The sequence below is a fragment of the Toxoplasma gondii genome, chromosome Ia (assembly GCF_000006565.2).
Source record: "Toxoplasma gondii ME49 chromosome Ia, whole genome shotgun sequence".
NCBI classification, from domain to species: domain Eukaryota; phylum Apicomplexa; class Conoidasida; order Eucoccidiorida; family Sarcocystidae; genus Toxoplasma; species Toxoplasma gondii.
In genome coordinates this window covers 696,623-717,253 of record NC_031467.1, presented here as the reverse complement: position 1 = coordinate 717,253, position 20,631 = coordinate 696,623, and the positions used below count along the sequence as shown (strand labels likewise).

At 48.6% G+C, this 20,631-nt stretch overlaps 2 protein-coding genes across 2 annotated transcripts; one reads left to right on the top strand and one right to left on the bottom strand.

Moving 5' to 3' along the window:
* Positions 1–886: 886 nt before the first annotated feature.
* TGME49_294210 (hypothetical protein) lies at positions 887–8,834 on the top strand (the record flags this gene model as incomplete). Its single annotated transcript, XM_002370159.2, has 14 exons — positions 887–1,327; positions 2,051–2,198; positions 2,330–2,562; positions 3,112–3,372; positions 3,566–3,664; positions 3,934–4,002; positions 4,841–4,909; positions 5,312–5,431; positions 5,566–5,661; positions 6,857–7,075; positions 7,635–7,703; positions 7,817–7,903; positions 8,031–8,210; positions 8,796–8,834. 14 exons carry the CDS (start codon positions 887–889, stop codon positions 8,832–8,834), a joined length of 2,130 nt encoding a protein of 709 aa, XP_002370200.2.
* A 2,590-nt stretch (positions 8,835–11,424) lies between these two features.
* Positions 11,425–20,576, bottom strand: TGME49_294200 (glucose-6-phosphate 1-dehydrogenase). The gene is made up of 16 exons (XM_002370158.1): positions 19,578–20,576; positions 18,797–19,019; positions 18,307–18,364; positions 17,938–17,999; positions 17,692–17,769; positions 17,088–17,263; positions 16,298–16,395; positions 16,030–16,113; positions 15,697–15,787; positions 15,276–15,410; positions 14,584–14,651; positions 14,270–14,368; positions 13,813–13,923; positions 13,499–13,589; positions 12,665–12,754; positions 11,425–12,382 (listed from the first exon to the last, which is right to left on the bottom strand). The coding sequence occupies exons 2-16, from the start codon at positions 19,012–19,014 to the stop codon at positions 12,159–12,161; spliced, it is 1,683 nt and encodes a 560-aa protein (XP_002370199.1). The 5' UTR covers positions 19,015–19,019; positions 19,578–20,576; the 3' UTR covers positions 11,425–12,158.
* Positions 20,577–20,631: the final 55 nt, after the last annotated feature.

The following is a 20,631-nucleotide window of genomic DNA, read 5'->3' as shown; positions in this document are numbered from 1 at the left end:
CCAGCCACTGATGATGACTGCATATATGCTCCTTCGATACGCTCCCTGGTAGTTCACATTCGCACAACGAGGGGATCTGAATGGAACTCAAACTGCAACGAAATTTGTGTCCCGCGTGTTTTTGTTTTTGATCCCCAAGGATCAGTTATACAGTTTATTTCATAAGATGTGTTTCATTGAAAAATAACATCTGGTGAGCTAAAACCATACTTTGATGGTGTGCTGTGTCAACCGCAACAACTTGCGCGCTGGTTTGACGCAGCCCCAAGTTCTCTCTCCTGGAGGCTACGATTGAATTTATGATCCCACAGCAATGCATGAGGAAAAAATAGGAAGTTTGCTGGGAGCAAGCCAATTCCAGACCCTTACCACAGTCCCTCTAGGTAGACGATGATTGACTCTGGAATCACTTTGTGATAGTGTCTCTCTCGGATAGACGTAATTCGGAAGAGGGCGTATTCGGCTTTCCGGATGCTACCTGTGTAGACATGCTTTTTCGCCTCGAGCGCAAAGCCGTCGTTGTATCCTTTTGTTCTGCTGCTTTCTGTATGTCTACTTGGCACGTCGTCACTTTCGCAAGCTTATTCTTCTGGTAACGCCGGCCGGGTTTGCCGATGCCGATCAATCTCTCTTTCCCTGTTTTCCTCCGCACACACATAGGTACACACTAGCTGTGACGACTCATCAAAAACGTTTGATCGCCTGGAATTAGTACCAGTCTCAGCAGATTCTTTTATAAAGGGATCATAGTCGGGCTGAGAACCGTCCATTTTGGCCATGAAAGACCTCGATATCGATAATGTAGAGCTTTCTGTGTCGACTTTCGCACACCGATGTGGCTTTTCGTTCCAGGTAATCGCTGACACTTTCGTTTTTTCCTCTCGCTATGGACGTGCAATGCTCATGGCCTGGGTCGCCACCTTGTGCCAAGTACAGTCTGTCGAGGGGTGAGACACTGTCAATTCTTCCCAGAAGTCGGCTCACCTGCTCTGTTCCTCGGTCCTGGGTGCCCAACTTTCGAAGTGGCGACCGCAGTCTGACTGCATCTCCGCGGGTCAAAAAGATAGCCTCTTCACTGCAGTCCTCTGCATCGGTAGGGACCATCCCAAACCCTTTTACGATACAGTACAGAAGTATATCCGCTCCTAATAGACGTCCATGGTGCATGTCACCAGGTTTTGCATCGGTCTCACAGAGTTCGGCTGGTCTCTCGTCATGCATAACAGAAAAAGCGGTCAAGAAGATGACACCTTCTTCGGTATCGGAGGACTTTCTGGATGCTTTTCAGAAGGCCTTCCAAGAAGCGACAGCACAGACGAGCAAAGAGGTATCGAGACATCGGAAATTGCAAGGCGCGTCGCAGTCCTGGTGACACACAAGAAGCTCAAACATGGATGATAGTGTTTTCGCTCATCAACGTGTCGGGTCCTATTATCATTAAACACATCTGCTTTCAGAAGCTCAGCGACAAGCAAGTCTTTTTCACCAACCGTGCGTCGACACGCACAAAACTGCGCTGCAGTGGTTATTGGACCGACTGCTTACGTACATTGCAAGTCACACAGCAGACCAACTGGTGCTGATACAATCCGAGGATTAGAACTCCCAATATTATCTTACCTGGCGAATTTCGAAAGAAGCCGCCTTCGCACACATCGTCTCAGGAATTGAACACGCCGGGTACTGTCAGGAAGTTTTCTTCCTCCGTTGCAAGGAACTGTGCCGAGCGGAACTCCGTAGGAATTCTGGAGACTTTGGGAGCGTGCCTGGCCAGATTTTGGCTTTGGTCAAGATTTAGCTTATGCCGTTCTCTGTACAATGTCAGTCCCCCATGAACGCGCGTGAGCAAGTATCAGGAGAGCCTGTGAGACCGGGACGAGTCCGGACGTGAAACATACGTCCTATTGTGATGTTTCCACTTTTGAAATGCAGTAACATTCGGAATTAACATCGAGGCATGCCTACCACAACCACTGGGAGTCCACAGGAGCCCCGCTATAGACTTAGAAACCGTCTTCCTGCCCTTAGTTGTGACGTCATTGCCTTTCAGAGACACGACAGGGAAAATGCCGAGCAGAGATATCTTTGCCTAGAGACGGAGATGAGGGAATGCAAAAAGCAGAATGGCGCCCTACGGGAACAAGTTGCGTCGCTTCTCGAAAAATGCAATGCTCTGGTTTCGGAAAACTTGAAGCTGAGTAAGGACAGCTGTTAATTCTACCGTTAGAGAGGTCTTGTAATAATCGATGGAAGCGAAAGAAAAGACAATATTGCACTTCGATCAGGAGGCTTTTGCGGTGTCGCCTGCATGGTGGAGGCTGCCTTCCAGGTACAGAGTTGAATCAGGCGAAGCAACAGTACGATGATGAAAGGATTAAAGCCAAAATGTTTCAAGATCAGGTCCACGATAAGCTTCAAAAAGCAGACGCCCTCAAAGAGACTCTGCAGTGTGCATGGAAGCAGCTGACTTCAGCTCGGGCTGCCCTTTCAGAAACGGAATTGGCCGCGGCTCAGAGTAAGAAGGAGAATGAACAGCTGCGACAAGACATTTCAATAGAAAAGGTAACGTCATGAACGTCACTGTGGCTCCGCGGTCGACCCGTCAACCTGTGACACTCTGGCTACCTGTCACTGCCGCCAAAATTATTGCTCACTGCCGGGTCCATTCACGCATACGGGCCCATGCAACCGACACCATTTGTGTCCGTTTGGACATCCGATGACTTTGCCACGCTTATCAACAACTACAGGTGCAGCTCAGCATCTCACCTGATCCAGCTGAAAAACGACTTGCAGAATAACGTACACGATGCCGCTTTCCTTTTAAGACATGATCCTGCTCCTGGTGCTGAAGTGCCTTTTGCCACCGCACAGTAGCTACGTGCATATGAAGTTGTCGATCTTGAAAGAGTCGCACTAACAAAAGAAGATACTTTTTTGCTCACGATAAGTGCGAATGACGACCTGAGTGCACCCACCGCCCAGCTGACTGGTTCACGTGCTGTGTATCCCAAAATGGATACACAATGGGCACTCGACTAGACAAGTCTGCGCGACCTCATGCTCGTGCGCTGTCAGTTACTGGTGTGAAAAAATGTTGTACGCGTGCAGTCGATATGCTGCTTTGTTCGGTTCTTTAACCAGAATCGCTGTAACGCTCTTCAAGGCGAAATGCGTATACTAGCCGAGCAAAGGAAGTCCGAAACGGAGCTTTGCCTTAGCCTAAAAGAGCAACTGAAGAATTTCCGCCAGCTTCAGCAAGCTGCCGGAGACATTGACTCGGACAACGCGAGATTGAGAGAAGAGCTTTCTCGATTCCAAGAAGACGTTTGCAACTTGCGGATGGTTGAGCAGAAATTCGCCTCCTGTAAAGTACGGAAGTGACTCGAGGAGCTACTCCAGCAACTCAATATCCTGAATATGTCCATCGCCATTCATATTCGAAAACTGTACAAGCTCCAGTAACGGACAAGCGAGGACTCCGATTGGCGTTATGGTTTCCTTGTGTCTTTCGCATAGAAGTTTATCATCGCTTGCACTGTTCCTTCAGTCATTTTGCTTGTAGGCCGAGTTGGAGAACCTGAAACAAGTCAACACCCAATTTGCACTTCAGATCCAGTCACAACAGAAGAAAATCGAAAGTTTCCAAGAAAAGCAGCGAGAGGTAATAACCACTGATAACCACCGTTGTCACGTCTCTCCAGAGAATTCACGTAGAACCTAGTTGCTACCTCATGTGACCAACGCCATTGTATCCCAGTTTATGGATTTCTCAACGACACTATCTATTCTAATAGAAACGCACTGGCGATATTCCTAGACTTGATCCGGCGCCGCGGCCGATGGAGAGCTGCCCGTCATCGGATCCAACATCAAGAAAATCATCATCACCACGGGAGCGTCTTCCTGCTGCGTTTGAGGATTTCTTCTCAGGCAGAAGCCACTTCAGCTAGACTGGGTTTCGAGCTAAAAACGGAGAAGCAGAAGAACGAGGAACTTAAGGTGAGGAGTCGTAGTCGCGTACGGATTCATGTAAAATGTGATTTTAATCATAGAGAAGATTCCAGACAGCTGGAGTTTGCTGGCTCCCTGCTAATCGCGGTGGGGAACCAACCCACATCTGCGTTGTTCTTCCACGCAAAACAGTACCGCCAAGCACGTAGGGTTTTCCCCATAGGAACTTAGCGTTACACGCATGCTCAAAAGCTTATAATGAAGAGCTGGTTGTCAACGACATGGTCGGACTCAGCCGCCTCTGCTCAACCAGGTATGCCGTACCGGTGCTCATCTGCTCAGTACAGAGAAGGAGACTTGAAGACGCAGGTTCATCAGCTGAGCCAGGAACGCGACAGACGGGCGGCTATCCAAGTTCACCAGGACAACGACATTCACCTTCTGTCCCAGCGGCTTGAAGTCGTACGTCATGTTGCACGCTGTCTTCGATACATGGTGACTCACAAGACTGCCTCCAGATGTTGCGATTATGTCCCTCCATGCGGTGGGAGTGGCCAAGGTATCGGACATCTAATGCTCATGTTAGTCCTGGTTTTCGCCAAGGGTTACAGAAAACGAAGTGTTGCTCATAACGCTTTCAGCTAGCTTGTCTCGTGGGTACTGTGATCTGCTCTATTTTCACCGTTAGAGCACTCGATCAGTTAACGTACTCCCTCTGTATTGTTATTGGCTGTACAGTGAATACGTGACAGCGGTGCCGCCAAATCACACTGGGAGTCTAGTGTTACTGTAGTTACCCCCTTGACGCTGCGCCAATGCTGACGCATCAAACAACACTACTTCCTCACTTTGACATGCCCTGCGCCGCTGTGTCATTCTTACAAAGGCGACTAACGAACTCGAGCGCCTGCGGTGCGAACTGACGACTGAGAAGCAAACAGTCAACAAGCTGCAAGTACGTCTGTTTGGTGTGGATCCATGCCTTTCACGACCACCCGTATCCGTCTGTCTTGACGGTTATTTTTCTACACTGTGTCGTTTACACATGACACCGCATGAACCAGGAGGCACCTTATGGTCCCCCGAGGCCCTGTCGTGCAGTGGTTGGTATCTTGCTTTACGCGATGAGAGGCACCTCTCAGTCTGTTACTGCAGCTTGTCCAGTCATGGTGAACCAGAACGTTCACATTCACCTCCCAAAATCACTCATGGTGTGGGTGTCTTCTTGTGAGGTTTTCTGAGGGTCGCGTGACACACATCGTGGTCAGCCGCAGTCAACTCCCAAGGAACGACCACACCTTCATGTCGAAGGCTGTGCGTGGAATTGCCAACCTGTCCATTTTTCTTCTCCGTGTAGGAGAGAGAAAGAGATCTTTTGAGACAATGCTGTGCTACGACCCAACAAGCCGAAGAAGAGAGGGCAGCTCAGAAGCAGAAGATGGAAGAGGTTCATAATATCGCGAAGCGATCGGAGGACGTAGGGAACGAACAGTTGGAGACTACGTCGTCTGCGGACAAACACAGTGTTGCGCTATATCTCAAGTCTCAACCACGTCACACCGATATAACAAGATACACTCTTCTCCACGCTGTTCCGTTTTGTGTACTCAGCAAAACGCTCGTTTGCAGCAACAGATTGCCGAAGAAGAACTGAAGCGACGTCAGCAAGAGGAGGAAGTGCACTGCCTATCTCATCGTCTGGCGGAGGTAGGCTCCAATTGACTGGACCGTACTTAGAGGCTTTAAATCTGACCGAATGCTGGAAGCGGGTACTGCTGGAGCTAGAGGGCTCTAGCGACAGTCACCAGGTTCATGGCGGTTGCAGGGAAGACGCCAAGTTCTTGTCCCTTTCAATTTGTACACAGAGCATTGAAGCACTCAAAGCTGCAAACGAAGAAGCGGCTGCTAGTCGAGAACAAGCACGAATAGTGACCGAAGAAATGATGCAGCTCCGGGTATGACTGTTAAAAAGGTTTTTTATTGTCGGTGATGATGGACACGTGAACACTGCCTATCAGACCTTGTCAATCCTCAACTTGTAACCGTCGTCAAGATGACAACATTGATTGGGTTAGCTTCAGGCCAGATGCCACTGCCGAGGAGTCCAAGGAAAGATCTTCGTTGCTCTTCTACAACTAGGTTGTCGGACACGGTTGTGATTTCTGCCTGGAACATTTGCCGATTCTTTGTGCTCTAGCCGCCTCGTGTTCCGTTCTGTGTGTCTGAAGTTCGAACACGATCCTCACGGCAAATGTATGCTGGTAGCAGTTGACTCCTTCGATAGCAGTGAAGCCTAAGTGCGGTGGTCATGATTCATGTGCTTACCATGGCTGGCCTTCCCAACTGAACAGGAGTTACGAGTCAACGCTGCTACGCTTGAGGCGAAAATCCAAGCCCAAAACCGGCTTGTTAATAAATACAAAAAAGTCAACGAGCAGGTGCGAAATATAACTTTGGGCCTTTGGGAACAGACTTCGCCCGCGTGAGTTACCTAACGACGAAACTTTGTGGCAGTCGTGTTTCTGCATTCTTTCTCCCAAGCTGTTTGCCCTAATTTGAGAACGCACACTGAAAGAAAGAAAAGATGCTACAATGTGCAGTCCGATTTGCGTTTTTTGCCGTTTCGTGTGACAGCCCGTCCTGTCCAGGCAAGGAAACTCTATCCTTTGCTACACTGTTTTCATACGATGCTCCTGTTTCTCCGACCGGTAACACGGAGTACCGCTAATAAGCATACTCCGAGCATGACATTATATTTAAGGATTTCACCGGCTATAGAACAGATATTCAGGCGTTCTTGTGGGGTGTTCGCCTGCGGCAATGAAACCACAAACACAGTTGCCACGAACCAACATATCTTTATTTTGACGAGTTTTCTCGTGCTGTGCGGTGCGTGATGCAGTTAGAGCTCAAGCTTACTCAACTTGGCGCTGACTTCCACGCCCAGAGCGGCACTCTCCGTTCTGCACAGGTAGGCAGCACAGCGACAGGACACTGTCACCAGTTTAGCCACAAGGAAACTGAGCATCACCTCCGCGCACTGCAGGCTATGATATCCGTTCAGGAGGAAGTGCGACTAAAGGAGCAGACAATTAGAGATGCGACAGCCTCCGAGAAAACAGTAAGTTGAACCAAATTAGCTGATACACACATATGGTGGGTTCATTGCAGCTAGTGTTTACTGTGAAAAAGTATCCACACACATTCTTATAGTCGAACTGTGATCTGCTAGATCTGTATCTGTTCTGAATATTTGTTCCCGAATTTGCTCACCAGGTCTGAGGGAATGCTTGATGACACGGTTGTTGTAGGTAGATCCAGGTGATTTTTTACTCTGCCCATTCTCATGTCGAGGCCCTCTGCACCCTGAACGGAGCGGATAGTGTCGTTGGACTTACAAGCGCTCTAGAGACTGCACCCCACCCAAAGGACACACGTCACTATGGTCAGTATACTACTGTTGGGAAAGTCACTCTCTGGGAACACACAACACGCAGATTGTTTGCTTGATCTTCACCCACGGGCAGAAGAGCTTCAAAATAACATTTCTTTGAAAATCCGTCATACGCTTTTGCTTCCTGCCGAATTTACGGCAAAGAAGTTTTTGTGAATCGCAACGGTACCCGGCTAGCTCGTTTTATCCTGAGAAACGGTATGTAAAGTGTGTTGTTTTTCTCCAGCTGCGCACGAGGCTGCTGAAGACCGAGGAGGATCTGTCTGCATGTCAGGAAATTATGAAGGTTCTGGAGGTACTACTGCTTCGGAGTTTTAGAGACCTAAGCTGAACAATGGAGTCAATTGTAAGGAGCATGTGAGGGAAAAAAACCGTTTTATTTCGACTTTTTGTTGGCCGTAACTGCAGAGGGACAAATCACTCTTGTTCCACTACAAAGTTGAGTTCGAGAAACAAGCTGAACGTGCTCAGGAAATGCGGTCGCGGCAGCGTCAAGTAGGTCCAACATACAATGTAGAGGCGCGGCCACCACTCGCAGTGTGGACGAAACTGCTTTTGCATCAAATCCACTACAAGAATTGGCCCCTGCGTGTGCGCATGGACTGCTCTTGCCGCGGCGCAGCATGAGGAGGAAATAAGCCTACTGAACGAAGAACTGCAGCAACGACAACTTTGTCATCAAGATGAAATTAACACGTTGCACAGTCAGTTATCGGATCAGATGGCCCGGGAGAAGGGCCTGGCGGACGAGGTAGACCGAAGCCACAGAAGGCTCGAAGTCCTGCGGATCCAGCTGGACGAGGTAATTTTTGCAGTTGTAACGATCCCCTTGGCCTTTACATACACGAACATCTATTCATCAGCTTATATGTCAGATTTGATTCGTGTTCACTGACTAATACTCATGTATGTACTTCGACCTGTCGCAAAACCACTGTCGTCTATGTTCGTTTCCCACTCTCTAACCATCTGTTTATTGAACAAGGTAATGTGTGCTTTCTTGAGGATGCCTTCGACCTGCTTGAAATGAGTACGTGCCACCAGGACCCGTATTTAGCCGACATGTGGGCAGTCTGTACGCTCCTGACCTATTTTCCGAAAGTGGCTGCCTTGATGTTCCCTCATTGTCAGCACATAATTGGCGATATACACCCCGTTGGCTGCTGATAAAATAGAAGCGACTGATTGTGGAGTCTGGTCACAAATATGACATCAAGTTCTCTGATCTAAAAACCACTACCTTTCAATAGATGGACAGATTTTTTCTGGAAGCGCAGCGCAATCAATCCGTGCTCCAGGACAAGATCATAACCATCATTGCAGATTTGTTTTTGTTGGTCTCTCCCGCCTAAATAATCGTAGTTCCTCGTTTGTCCTTTGATGTCAGGCAGAGGCGCGGATTGAGGCACTGAAAGTACGTATTTAGGCGGAACAGTCACAAGCGTAACCACGCCGCTCGACTTGATGCCATCATCAGGAACGGCACACTGAGTGCCCCGCTCCTTCCCATATTCCACTGTTGGGCACTGAGTCAACCCTTCACAACCTTGAGGGTTAATTCCCGAAACAGTTAATCATAAACACTCTCAACCACTGTTTTGCCCTTAGATAGAACAGCGTGCTCGAGAAGAAGCAGAAGCCGAGGTCAGGTCTCAACAGCAAAAATGCAAATTCCACGAGGAGCAGAGACAGGTACACGCGTCACTTCATATGGGGGATCGGTGTTTGTATGACAGAATATAGCAATATTTCCCATTTGTAGTTCGCGCACATGCTGTTGCCTGCTACCACGGCAGAACATATCTCGCGATTCATCCGTCGGCTCCTATCTTTCTCTTCTAACCAAATGCGGCGGTGCTACACGTCACAGCCACTAGAAGGCAGGTCGTTCAATGATGTAACCTTTTCATCAGTTCTTCGATTAATGAGGTGACACAAAAGCCCATGATCTTCGAGACTGCTGTCCACCACACCATCACCTCTGCGGTAATGCCGGATCATTCTGCTGGGAAGTAAATCGACTCAGTCTTGCTGGGTTCCGCAAACACTAATCACATGCGGACAAACCACCACACGAAAAAGCATTAGCACGTTATGCTTTACATACCCGGAAAAATTTGGGTTTGGGACGTACAAAGGACCGCAGCGATGAATGACATACCCGTTTTTACTTCTGATTGCCTTGCCGATCACAGAGTCTTGCCACGAGGTGCCAGGTGTTAGAACAAGAAATCCATCAGCTGCGCCGCGCTACCGATGAGAACTCATCGATAGCTCGTCGGTGTGAGGATCTCGAGGCACGCAAAGCCCAGATAACGGAGTCTCTTCGAGTAAGGGCGTGCCTAGGGGGCTATGTTGTTTCGACTAAGCGTGAATCTGTGATATCCTAGAGCATGACCAGTTCGTGGGTTGCATCTCGTGTGTCCTACATTGCCTTTTAATTGCCGATCCGAAACATCATGTCAACCCGTCAAGAGACGGGGCGGGCACTCATAGGGAACGCACGCTTGATGCCTCTGGTGCTTCGGCGGAGAGGCTCCGACAGGCAATGTAATGCACAAACTGCTCTTGAAACACTTTGGGGATGGAGATTATTTGCACCAGCTGTAGTCAGCTATATCCGTTCAGCCGATAATGGACGAAGAAAGTGTAGTGGATGACTAGTAATATACGTGTATCTGCATCCGATGAGCGCTGCAGGAAGCCCGACGAGATTGCAGATCATTGCAAGAGCTTGTCCAAGCCCGTGACAATGAGATCTGCAGCTTAAAAAAAAACGAATCCGAAATGCGGCAACAGTTTCAAGTATGGACTGTCTTCCACAATTCAGCCTCGCGCTCAGTGCTGCAGTGGAAATTGGGACACAACGTGGCTGGTTGCCAACTCCGCGAAGGACAAACTGCTGAAGTAATATCGTCCGAGCCCATTCCCTCTAGCATCAGTCGGCTCGGATTCGAGCCCTTTCTGTTTGTGTCGACATGCATGTAGATTCACCAGATCGTAGACCACTGTAGGTTAATACCGAAAGAAGCCTGTCAGCAGCACAAGAGACAGAATCACTTACTTCCGCTCAGAAGTAACTGTATAATTTGATTGATATGTACGACAGACTTCCAGAAGCTGTCGGTGTCCCTGCTCCTCACGATGTCGTGCGGCGACATGTTTTCTCTGAATTGTATCTGTACCTCGAGACAGATTGTCACGTGTCCTTGAAGTGTATATGGGTACCCCGCAGCTGCCGTGTTGCCTCTCTTCGACCCCGTCACACTGCAGACTTCCGGTGGTCGCGTTGTTCCTTTCAACGGATACGTACCAGTTGGAAAAAGAGTATGTAATGGCATTGGATGCAATGGAAAGTCGCGCATTTCAGGCATTGTCGATACCATGTAGTTACTGATCGAGTAATGTCTAGCCGTCGTTTATGTTGTAGATGGGACAAAAGGCACTCTGTGGGACGAGCGTGACCAGAGGCTTTGCTGCTTTACAGTTCTCTAGCAGCTCAGCTGGTCCACCAATTTCATTGTGTCGCAGCCGTTTTGTTGCAGACGTCCCCGGCCATCATTCAGTGACCCTTTATTCTCCTTTTTCCGTAGCGCCAGAGGGTCGAAAATGATATGGCCGTAGCGGCTATGATTGATGCCGAAGTGAATACGAGAGTTTCTGCTCTGAAAGAGCGATTTCAGTCCAAAATACAGAGGTAACCATGTTTTCATGTAGCAGCTTCGCTGGCGATGCACCAAAATAGAAATTTCGTCTAGCCTGAATACAGCGAGACGTCTTGGATGCTCTCACGTCTTGTGCAGACTGCAGAAGAAGCTTGCCGATCGCAGTAGCTATGAGAAAAAGCTCAGAGAAGTTATGAGGGCAGGTACGATGGCGAACTCCTTTTGTTATGTGAAAAGGCACCGTACATCTCTATACTCAATTTCTGCGGCCTCTCATCCTTGCTAAATTTTTGAATAAACCTCTATCATGGACGGAGTTACGATCTGTCCCATCACCGTTTTCTGCAAGGCAACAACCGTACTATGTTCTGTCTTTCAAGTGTCCTAACGCATCGTCACGCTACCCACGAAGTGCCGGGGGTATCAAGACGTTTGCCATGGCCTGTCATATGAATGCTGCCAACAGAGCTTTGCAGCTTGGAACGTTGGAACCAGGAAATGGAAGAATGGGAACAATCGGCCAAACAAAGCGGAACGAGAGCAACACTCGCCAGTTGTCGTCCTCAAGTTGCTTGTTGCCTTCACGTGTGATGTCTTGCTGTGCTGGCTGCGAGTGCCTCCCATATCTGTCGCACCATTCTTCTTCGGCTGCTAATATAATCGTGTGCGAGTGAGAGAATAACGCCAAAGAGCGGCCAATGTCTTATGACTGCTGTGGTATAAAAAACGTTCATCCAGTTACGAAACACGTGCCAGGAGCTTTCCGCCTCCACGGGTGAAACGAATGTGTATGTTACTGTCCCTGTCTGCATTACTGAATTAAAGAGCATCTTCAGCCGCAGTTACGGCCTAACCGTCGCTGTCTGACAAAGGGAAACCTGCGGCTATTTCGGACGTCGACTTCTTACAACACATGCATGAAGCGTCAAGAGATGCAAGTCTACGCTTTCACTGATAGCTCCACTAGTTACCAACGTTACTATAATTTACCAAAATCACACGCCCTACCAAAACAGAAACTCCTCACGCTATAGCACAAGTGATCCCCTGGCGCCTGCTTTGTGCTTAAGCGAATACGACGAGCATTACCTCTGTTTCCCTGTGCTGGCAGAAAAACGCAGAGAGACTCTGCTATCTATCGTAGATTTGCCTTGCGTACCGTTCACTGAGGCAGCGACAGCTGCGCGCAGCTCATCAACAGCGCCACTAGGACCAGGTGTCCCGAAAGGATACAGTCGTGGCTGGACCTGTAAATCTTCTAATGCATGTAACATCGGCGTGAAAATTCTCCATGATTCGCGGAGCTCATCTGAACACACGCCAACAAACATGCGCCACGAGATCAAGAGTGAGGGAAAATCTTCGATTGTTCTGCCACCACTCCCCAATCTGCATGGCTGTGCCGCTCTCGTGGAAAAGACCCTAATTAGATGTCTGGCTATACAGAACTAGCGGCTTCAACTTCAGACAGACTTATAAATTGACTGGACACCCTACACATCATTCCAAAGCCTTCAACTTCGCATTTGGGATATTGAATCAGCTGCCTTCTTAGTACAAGGCGTCTGCGGCGCTGATACGATGAACACACCCGTTCTAACAAAATGGCTTTTGTCGCCGCTGAGCACGTTGAGGAGAAGATTTTCGTATGCATCGGGGATCCGCACGCCGTCCGGATTGACTGCAAGAGAAACCGCCAGAAACCCAGCGGAAATGCATGAAGCATTGAATGACGAATCAAAACACTCACACAATACCACAACGAAATTACACGTTTCGCCGCGCGTTCAGCCCTTCCGCACACCTTTCACGGCTGCTCTAGTGTACCCATGACGCAATACATGACCAATCAAAATAAAATGGTGAGTTCAACTTCGAATACCATTGCTTGACGTCCGCCATCTGTCCGATGCCAAAGTACAACAATAAGCTACTTTCTCTTGGTTTTTCCTCACACCATTCTCAGCGACACAAAGAAACGATCACGGAAAGGGCACAAGTGGACTCGCGCACGCGTAGTCGGAACTTACCCTAAGCAGGGAGACTCACAGATAACTACCGAAAGACATCCCCAATTTGCAGAGAACAATAGGAAATTGCAATGCCCACCTACTATTCGCTGTGCATGTGAACATTTCACCACCATATCGCCCCTCATCGGTTACCCTGAACAACGTAGTTGAAACATTATTGAGTTCTGCGTGTGTTATAGAAACGCAGCAAGCCAAAATAAGTGAAAGAACGCCGCATTCTAGATCCGACTGCTTTGCTCGTAACATCATTGGCGTTGGGCGGACTGGGAGGAGAGGGTCGGCGGGTAGCATGGCATCGTCACACAATCTCAAATGTAAAAAGGATAATCAGCCATTGAGACAATTCAGGGATCATCAGCGCTACTCCAAGATGGACACATATGATAGGTTACCATCCATTTTCAAGACGTTCCTTCCCAAAGTCGCTCCGAGTCCAGGTGCCCTGGCATTGACTTCAAAGCGCACAGACGGGTGCGGCTGGACCTGTAAAAAAAGGAGGAAACACACGCTGGATTTTGCGATGCTTCGGCTTCAGCTTTGTCCAATTGAAAGAAGAGTACGAGAATTGGTATATTGAGCACATCCCGCATCCTAGATTGTTTAGCTTGTCTAGTGATGTGGTTGGCATCTGCCAATGAACCCGCGACATGTCTACGAAATCGGTTTGCATGGAACAAGGGGCACTTCCTTAAATACGGAGGCTCACTTCTAAAATCAAACTATTTCCTGGGAAGTCATAGTTACTCTCTCTGAATCCCGGGACGCCAGCAAAGTCTATGCGGACGTAGACGATCCTCTTGCCCATGCCTTTACCAGCCTGAACGCACCAAGGTCACCACTACATTGAGAAATGACTGTTGCCCGAATTACACAGTTGCCGTAACTTCGCGAATCTCAATGTGACGAGCCCACCAATCGCGCCCGCTCACCATAATTATCTACCAGTGTGTCGGCATTAAACGTGTCACAAGCACAAAACGGCCTGTGTAACCCCGCTCCCACATACTACGTATATGCTCGTTTTTCGACCCCCAAAACCATGTTTTCTGTTATCTGCGGCCCTGTGAGATAGTCTAGCCTGCTTAAGATTCCGACAGAGCCAAGAGTGGCTCAAACCTCCATCACGTAGGCGTCTGCTTTGAATTACGAAGCGGTAAACATACCTCCATGTAAATGGGAACTCCTTCCCACCGAGGACTTCGTATGTGCATACATACCGCGGCGTAAGTGGGCGTTCGAGAGTGCGAGGGCACTCCATCGGTCTGTAAACGGTGGAAACCGCATCACCTGTTGCTGATTCCTCTTTCAAAAAACTCTGCAGATGGTGGAATCCTCAGAGCTAAAACACAGGGCTGTCCTGACGACAAGAATTCACGGCTGGGTCACCTCAAAAAATAGTGTGCCTTGGTTCTATTCCTTCCTAATAAGCACTGAACAGAAACAACACGCTACATTCTACCTGCGGAAAATATCGTACCTCCAGATACGATCCAGCGCTTCCATCCTCCGACTTTGAGTACTGACCGACAATGGTCTCCTCTAGTTCTGCACACCGTACAGAGGCAAAGGCACCACGTGAGGCCTACCGTGACGGTATCCCATTTTACAAGAACCTGCTGGATATTTGTTTTAATATACCACATATCTAATTAAAATAAATGCACCAGAAAATATTTCATAAAAAGAGTTCCCTATTGTTAAACTCGTGACCGAATGCTGCTACCAAATGTATATGCTTGGTCAAACACAACCGCCTTCTTGGCCCTAACATCAGGATCAACAGTTACGCTTACTCCTGAGGAATCGCCACGCTAATTCGTCCAATATACGCAACTAGAGGTATACCTAACTGTAGTTCCTAGATGAACAATGCAGAACACAACTCTTCCAACACCGTGGATAGAGAAGGCTCCTCTTTCAAGAACACACACAACGTCACACTTGCCCGGAACCCTTACTCGCAAACGCGGACCATGTTCGCTTTTCTTTGCTCTGTTACTGCTACAAGCGCTAGTGCTACGCCTTATTCCATATTGAAAATCGCGAAGAGAAATCCGTTTGCTATGCCTTGCAATAGGAAAAACCACCGGCGCGGTCACCGTCCCAATGCTTCCAAAAAGCCGTCTACCAGGTTTCAGTGCAGAGATTGATTGACCTTCCACAACTCACTAATGGGAGCGATCTGTTTCAGAACCTTAACCTTCTCGTCTCTGATATCCTCATCACTCAAAGTGGCTGGTCTTTCCATCACCACGAGAGTTAGAAGTTGGAGGAGGTGATTCTGCATGACGTCCCGAATGATCCCTACGAAACAGGGACAGAATAGTACTTTGCCTAGGAGTAATGTGAAAACATCAACCCTTCAGAAACGTCGACAGCCTCTCACGGAAACGAGTTTATAAACAGGGACTCTCCACGAGGTTCACCGTTGATCAAACATTTTCAGAGGTTTCCACTATTTTAAGCATTAGCACCAGAGCGAACAAGCTGGCGTCTGCCAGGGGGGAAGGGCGCTATTAGTCGATGCATGCATCAAGGAGCAGGTGATAACATATGCAAGAATGCAGTCGAGCAAGCACGAACAACTCACCGTATGCATTAAAGAACTCGCCGCGGCCGCTGATACCAATATCCTCGTTGAAAGAAATCGTGAGTGCTTTCACGAAATTTCGGTTCATGAGCTGCAGACAGAGATATGACAAGATCGGGCTCCCACGATAGACTACCCCTCGGGAGCGGGATGGAAGCATGTAAACTACTTAGATGAATGTTCGCGAACCACTTCAAAATTGAGAGTGTGATACAGCACGCCCTCAAACCTGCTGAGTGTCGAAAGAAATAAACATCGTGGGTAAGTGATTTGTTTGACAACATTGCCACATTCAGTAGTCTCAAGTGTGCTTGAGAATGCACCAGGACGTACCGGCTCGAGGAAGAAGTTCGTGAATCGCAGCGGTGGCAGTGCCTGTAACATCTCCTTGCCGAGATAGTGATCTATTCGGTATGTCTGCAGCAACATGATAATAACGCCTCTGCGCCGTATGCCTTCATATTTCCTTCAAGATAGAAAACCTCTCGATGCAGCTCGTGCTATACGTCGGTGTTCGTCATGGCTACAGACAAACAGTTGCAGTATGTCTCAGGTTTCTGTCTGTTTTCTAAGGTGGTTGTGCACACTGAATACGTCTTACTTCCTCTTCAAGCAGCACGCTCCTCAGCTGCTCCGAAAGAAGCTCTGAGCTCTCATAATCACGTCCAAATGGTTTTTCAACTACTACTCGCGTCCACCCTGCATTTAGACACGATAGATCCAGAGAGAATATTATCGCCTCTAAATCTGATAATGGCCGTCTTGAACGACACAATTTTCCACATGTGCGGCCAGTGAGACGAACCAAATTATCACCTGTGCGTGTGAATGAGACTGAATAGACAACGCATCAACACGTCGTATTCGAAGCCTGGGCGTTTTCTGCCAACCCGAATCGATAGTTCGCCGCGTATATGAGTAGCCTCCTATCCCATAACAGGCAGAGCTGCCACACGGCCCCCCCCAATGCTTCCCAAACATTTTTGAGGCATTTGAGAACCATACTCGTGATCAGTGACAAATATACCTACGGCAGCCATTCGAGAGGCAAATTTAACGGCAGACGTATCGCTCGTACAACAGACGACACACTTGCTCGCCTGCTGACCCATCACGCCACAGTCAGCCGCTTTGGCTACTTCTACTATTTCACTTGGTTATATCACGGTTTACTCTAACACTAAATTTCCACATAAAAGCCGTGAGTTGATTGCGCTGTGAAGGGGCGCCTGAACGTGTTAATACCAAAAAACACTGGAGGTGTATATAATATTTTTAGTTGCTCTTAGCAGCTGATCCATGGCGTGCCAATCCCTACACAACTCAGTGGACATGGACAAGAAAACGAATGGCCATGATGAAGCTACTAATAGTGAGTGAAAGAATCTTACCGTTATGTGTCGAGCAATTCCGCTTGAAGCCGGCCGCCGCCGGAGCGAAAATATGAGGAGGCAGCGCCAAGTACAGTACTCGGCCCCAAGAAGCGTTAGGGGATTGTGCCTGTTCCATTCTCGATATATTGTGGCAGAAATGACTTAAAATATTATCATCGTCGATCGATCCCGTGCTGTTGAATACGAGGTAAAGGAACAACAAGACGCACGCCATCCGAATCACGTCAGAGTTTACGGTTGCCGATAAACTTCAGAGGGCAACTCCTTGCGAGATTGGCAAAATGAATATGAGAGGGACTTTGTAACGCCAATTGTTGTTAACAACACACATCAGTTGTACCCGCTGACACACCAGCATTTGCAACGCTCGCCAAAGACAATGGTGGGGAAAACATCTCGGATACCTGAAAGCATCCTCGTTTAATCGGGCTTGATATGATGCGCGAAGAGAGAACCAGTGTGCCTATCTGAAAGGGTTCACGAAGGATTTCATTGATGATTCCTGTCATCAACCACAACTGGGCGTCACTTAACTCTATCAAAATCAGCTGTGGGTTCTGAAGTAGTCCAAAGAATGAATATATTGTGGACGTGAACTCACGTGTAGCTCATCCGCTGCTCAAACTGATTCAGTAGCCTCGCAGGATCACGTAGCCGCTTATAAGAACGCAAGACATTCCTGAAAGCCATTAACAGGACAGCATACACCCACATGTAGCTCATGGACGGCAGGCGTGCCGCTCCATCGAAACTTCCACACAGTGGCGAATATCGATGTGCGAATCCCCGAGGGGTGAATTTTTAAAGTGGCAGACAAAAACCGTCGATGTTTCATCTGTATGCTTACTCGAGCTGAGGACGATGCATCTTACGGAAGTCGACCAAGCTCATGGCTTGATTGCTCATGCCCTGAAACGCACCACAGCCGGAGATGACGTCCAATTGGTAGGCGACTAACATGGTAGACGTGCCCACGCTATAAACCGCTTGCATAAAACGTTGCACGGATTTTGTCTGTACCCGTAGCACCCCAGAAACATCACTGTTTTAGTGGGCAGTAGCAGCAGCAATAAGTGATTGCAGAATATTCTTCCCACCGCACTCGTGAAAGCCAACAACACTTGAGGAGTTTGCACTCAGCGAGTCCTCTCTACGGGACTCTCGTATCCACAAAGATGCATTGGTAAGATATAATTCTTATGGAGCGCAAGCTTACTACAATGAGAAACGACTCCGGCAGCTTTTTCTCCAAATATAGTTGGAAGACCGTCGGGCTAACCGGACAGAGAAAACCAAAAGACACAAACCACGACGCTTCTGCCACAAGGTAAAGCTTCATCTACCAGCTCACACGCAAACGAGTGTCCAAAACCCACGCCTCACGGAAAACCGACTTCGAAATAAGATCACTCTTGATAAAGCGTTTGCGCTGTACCTGTATCAACCAGCAAGAGCTACGGATGACATGACGCACAACACACATGGGAAACACCGTACCCGAAAAGATGCAACGCGTAGATGCGCAGAACACACGAGTCCGTTTTTGCCTGGTTACTCAGTTTGCAACACAGAGTCTCTCACCTTCAACTCCGTAATGGTGTCTTCTAGACGCAGGTTGCATGAACACAGATCGAACAGCGAGAAACTCCTTTTACCAGTAACGGTATATAGTCTGTCCCTATCTGATGTTTCCGTACGGAACGTACTAAATTTTCCTCCTGCAGAGATCTCCGGTTGCGCCGTAAAAAATGAACGTGACACCATCAGAGTTGTTTCCGACATTCACATATCCATAAGTTTGATCTTCGCCTGCCGTCCCCCCCGAGACGTTCGTGACGAGGGCCGACGCAGCAGTTACCGCCGTCAGAAGCCACAACAGTCTGATATATGCAGAATAACTGCTTCTACCATTTTCCGGTGCCATGTTGCCTGAATACAAGCCCTCAGAACATCAAAACGAGGCATGCTCGGTCTCTGTCGAATCGACGGCGTCAAAATGTTCTGTTTAAATCGGACACACGATGAACGAGGCAACTGCTCAAGCCCTGGAACGGAGCGGGAGAACAGATCAACTGATGGCAGGAAGCAGCCACTGGTGCGAACTGCTAACATTTGTTGGAACGATGCAAAGCGGTCATCGAAGGGAAACAGGAAACGAAAATCTTAAAACTCACAATAACACATCTGTAGAAGATTTCACAACGAGCTGACGTAAAACTCGTTAGTTGAAAGCAGCCCATCCTACACTTTCCAAAATCCAGGTGAGACCTTATACGACATGCATCGCTGCATTGTCAAATAAACATCTACAGGCGGAACGAAGTTTCAGTAAATTGAGTGTTTTGTCTTCTTAGGGCCTGTTAGGGGGATGCAACCACTGCTAGAAAGAAAATGGCACTGTGTCCCGACTCGCCAGCGGACAGACGACGTGCGTTCCTCGTCGCACAAGACTTGGAGACAGGCGCTGCCCACAGTGCTGCTGTTTACCTTATCCAGAGATGGAAGTCGACTCTGCAACTTTTGGACAAAATCATGAAAATGTGGGGAAAACACGGTTCCTCAACTGGAAGCCGTTGAGCGTGATGGTAACCTAGCGGGCCAAAACCCCACGATGTATGTCTGCTATGCGACGCAAGATGCCAGGAGGGGGGTTGCAGTACGAGCACATACATCTACTAGGCTTAGTGACTTGCTGAAGATATAATCTCGCTTCACTGGAGCCCCGAAAACGAAAACCCGGATATAGCAAAGACATGATGGGTGTTAAACTGCCCATACATCTACGTGTCGCGTTGCGACACTCTGACGCCCTCTGGCACGGTCGGCGTCGCGACTCTCAGGGACATATTAGCATATAGCTGTAGACTGTCAAGCAACAGCGACGCGACACATGTGGGGCGCGCAGCTATTCACCAGTTGTTTCTACACAGATCTAGGTGACAAGTATCGACCTAGTGGAGGGTTGAAGAGCAAGACAATCGCGTAGACGCATCGACAGAAGAAGATCGGATCCCCGAAGATAGACTTCGCAGTCGTCAATGGTTTCTGTAAGTCGGCGACACCTAAATGAAACTTGCACAGGTCTTGCCCGTCTTTTCTGGTGTTCGTTCGAATACACACCCCAGCTGGACAGCCCGCCCGGGAAACTAGTAGAACGGGCACAACACTCGCTGGACGCTGGCCGTCGTCCGTTCGCCTCGTTTCACATGTGACCTCACCCTGCGATGACTGTTGCGCTTCGCATCTCAGCCTTCGCAGCCGTAGTTATGTTGGATCCGGTGATGTGCTACTCACAGAGCAAGCGACCGGCTAGTCCGGATAGTTTGTTTATTGCCACACATGTGTGGTACGAAGAGTGACATTTTTTCGGAGGTCCTTGGACGAGTCCGCGAACCGTGTAAGCAGCAGAAAAAGAGGGGTCTGGAGTCAATTTCTTTGAGGAGCCCGCGATTTGCGACAGAAAACCAAGCATTGTCGCTTGGCGAGGAAGGGCCCACCGCTGAACCTGGAAACGCAGGGCCTTCTGCCTTTACCATTCTGC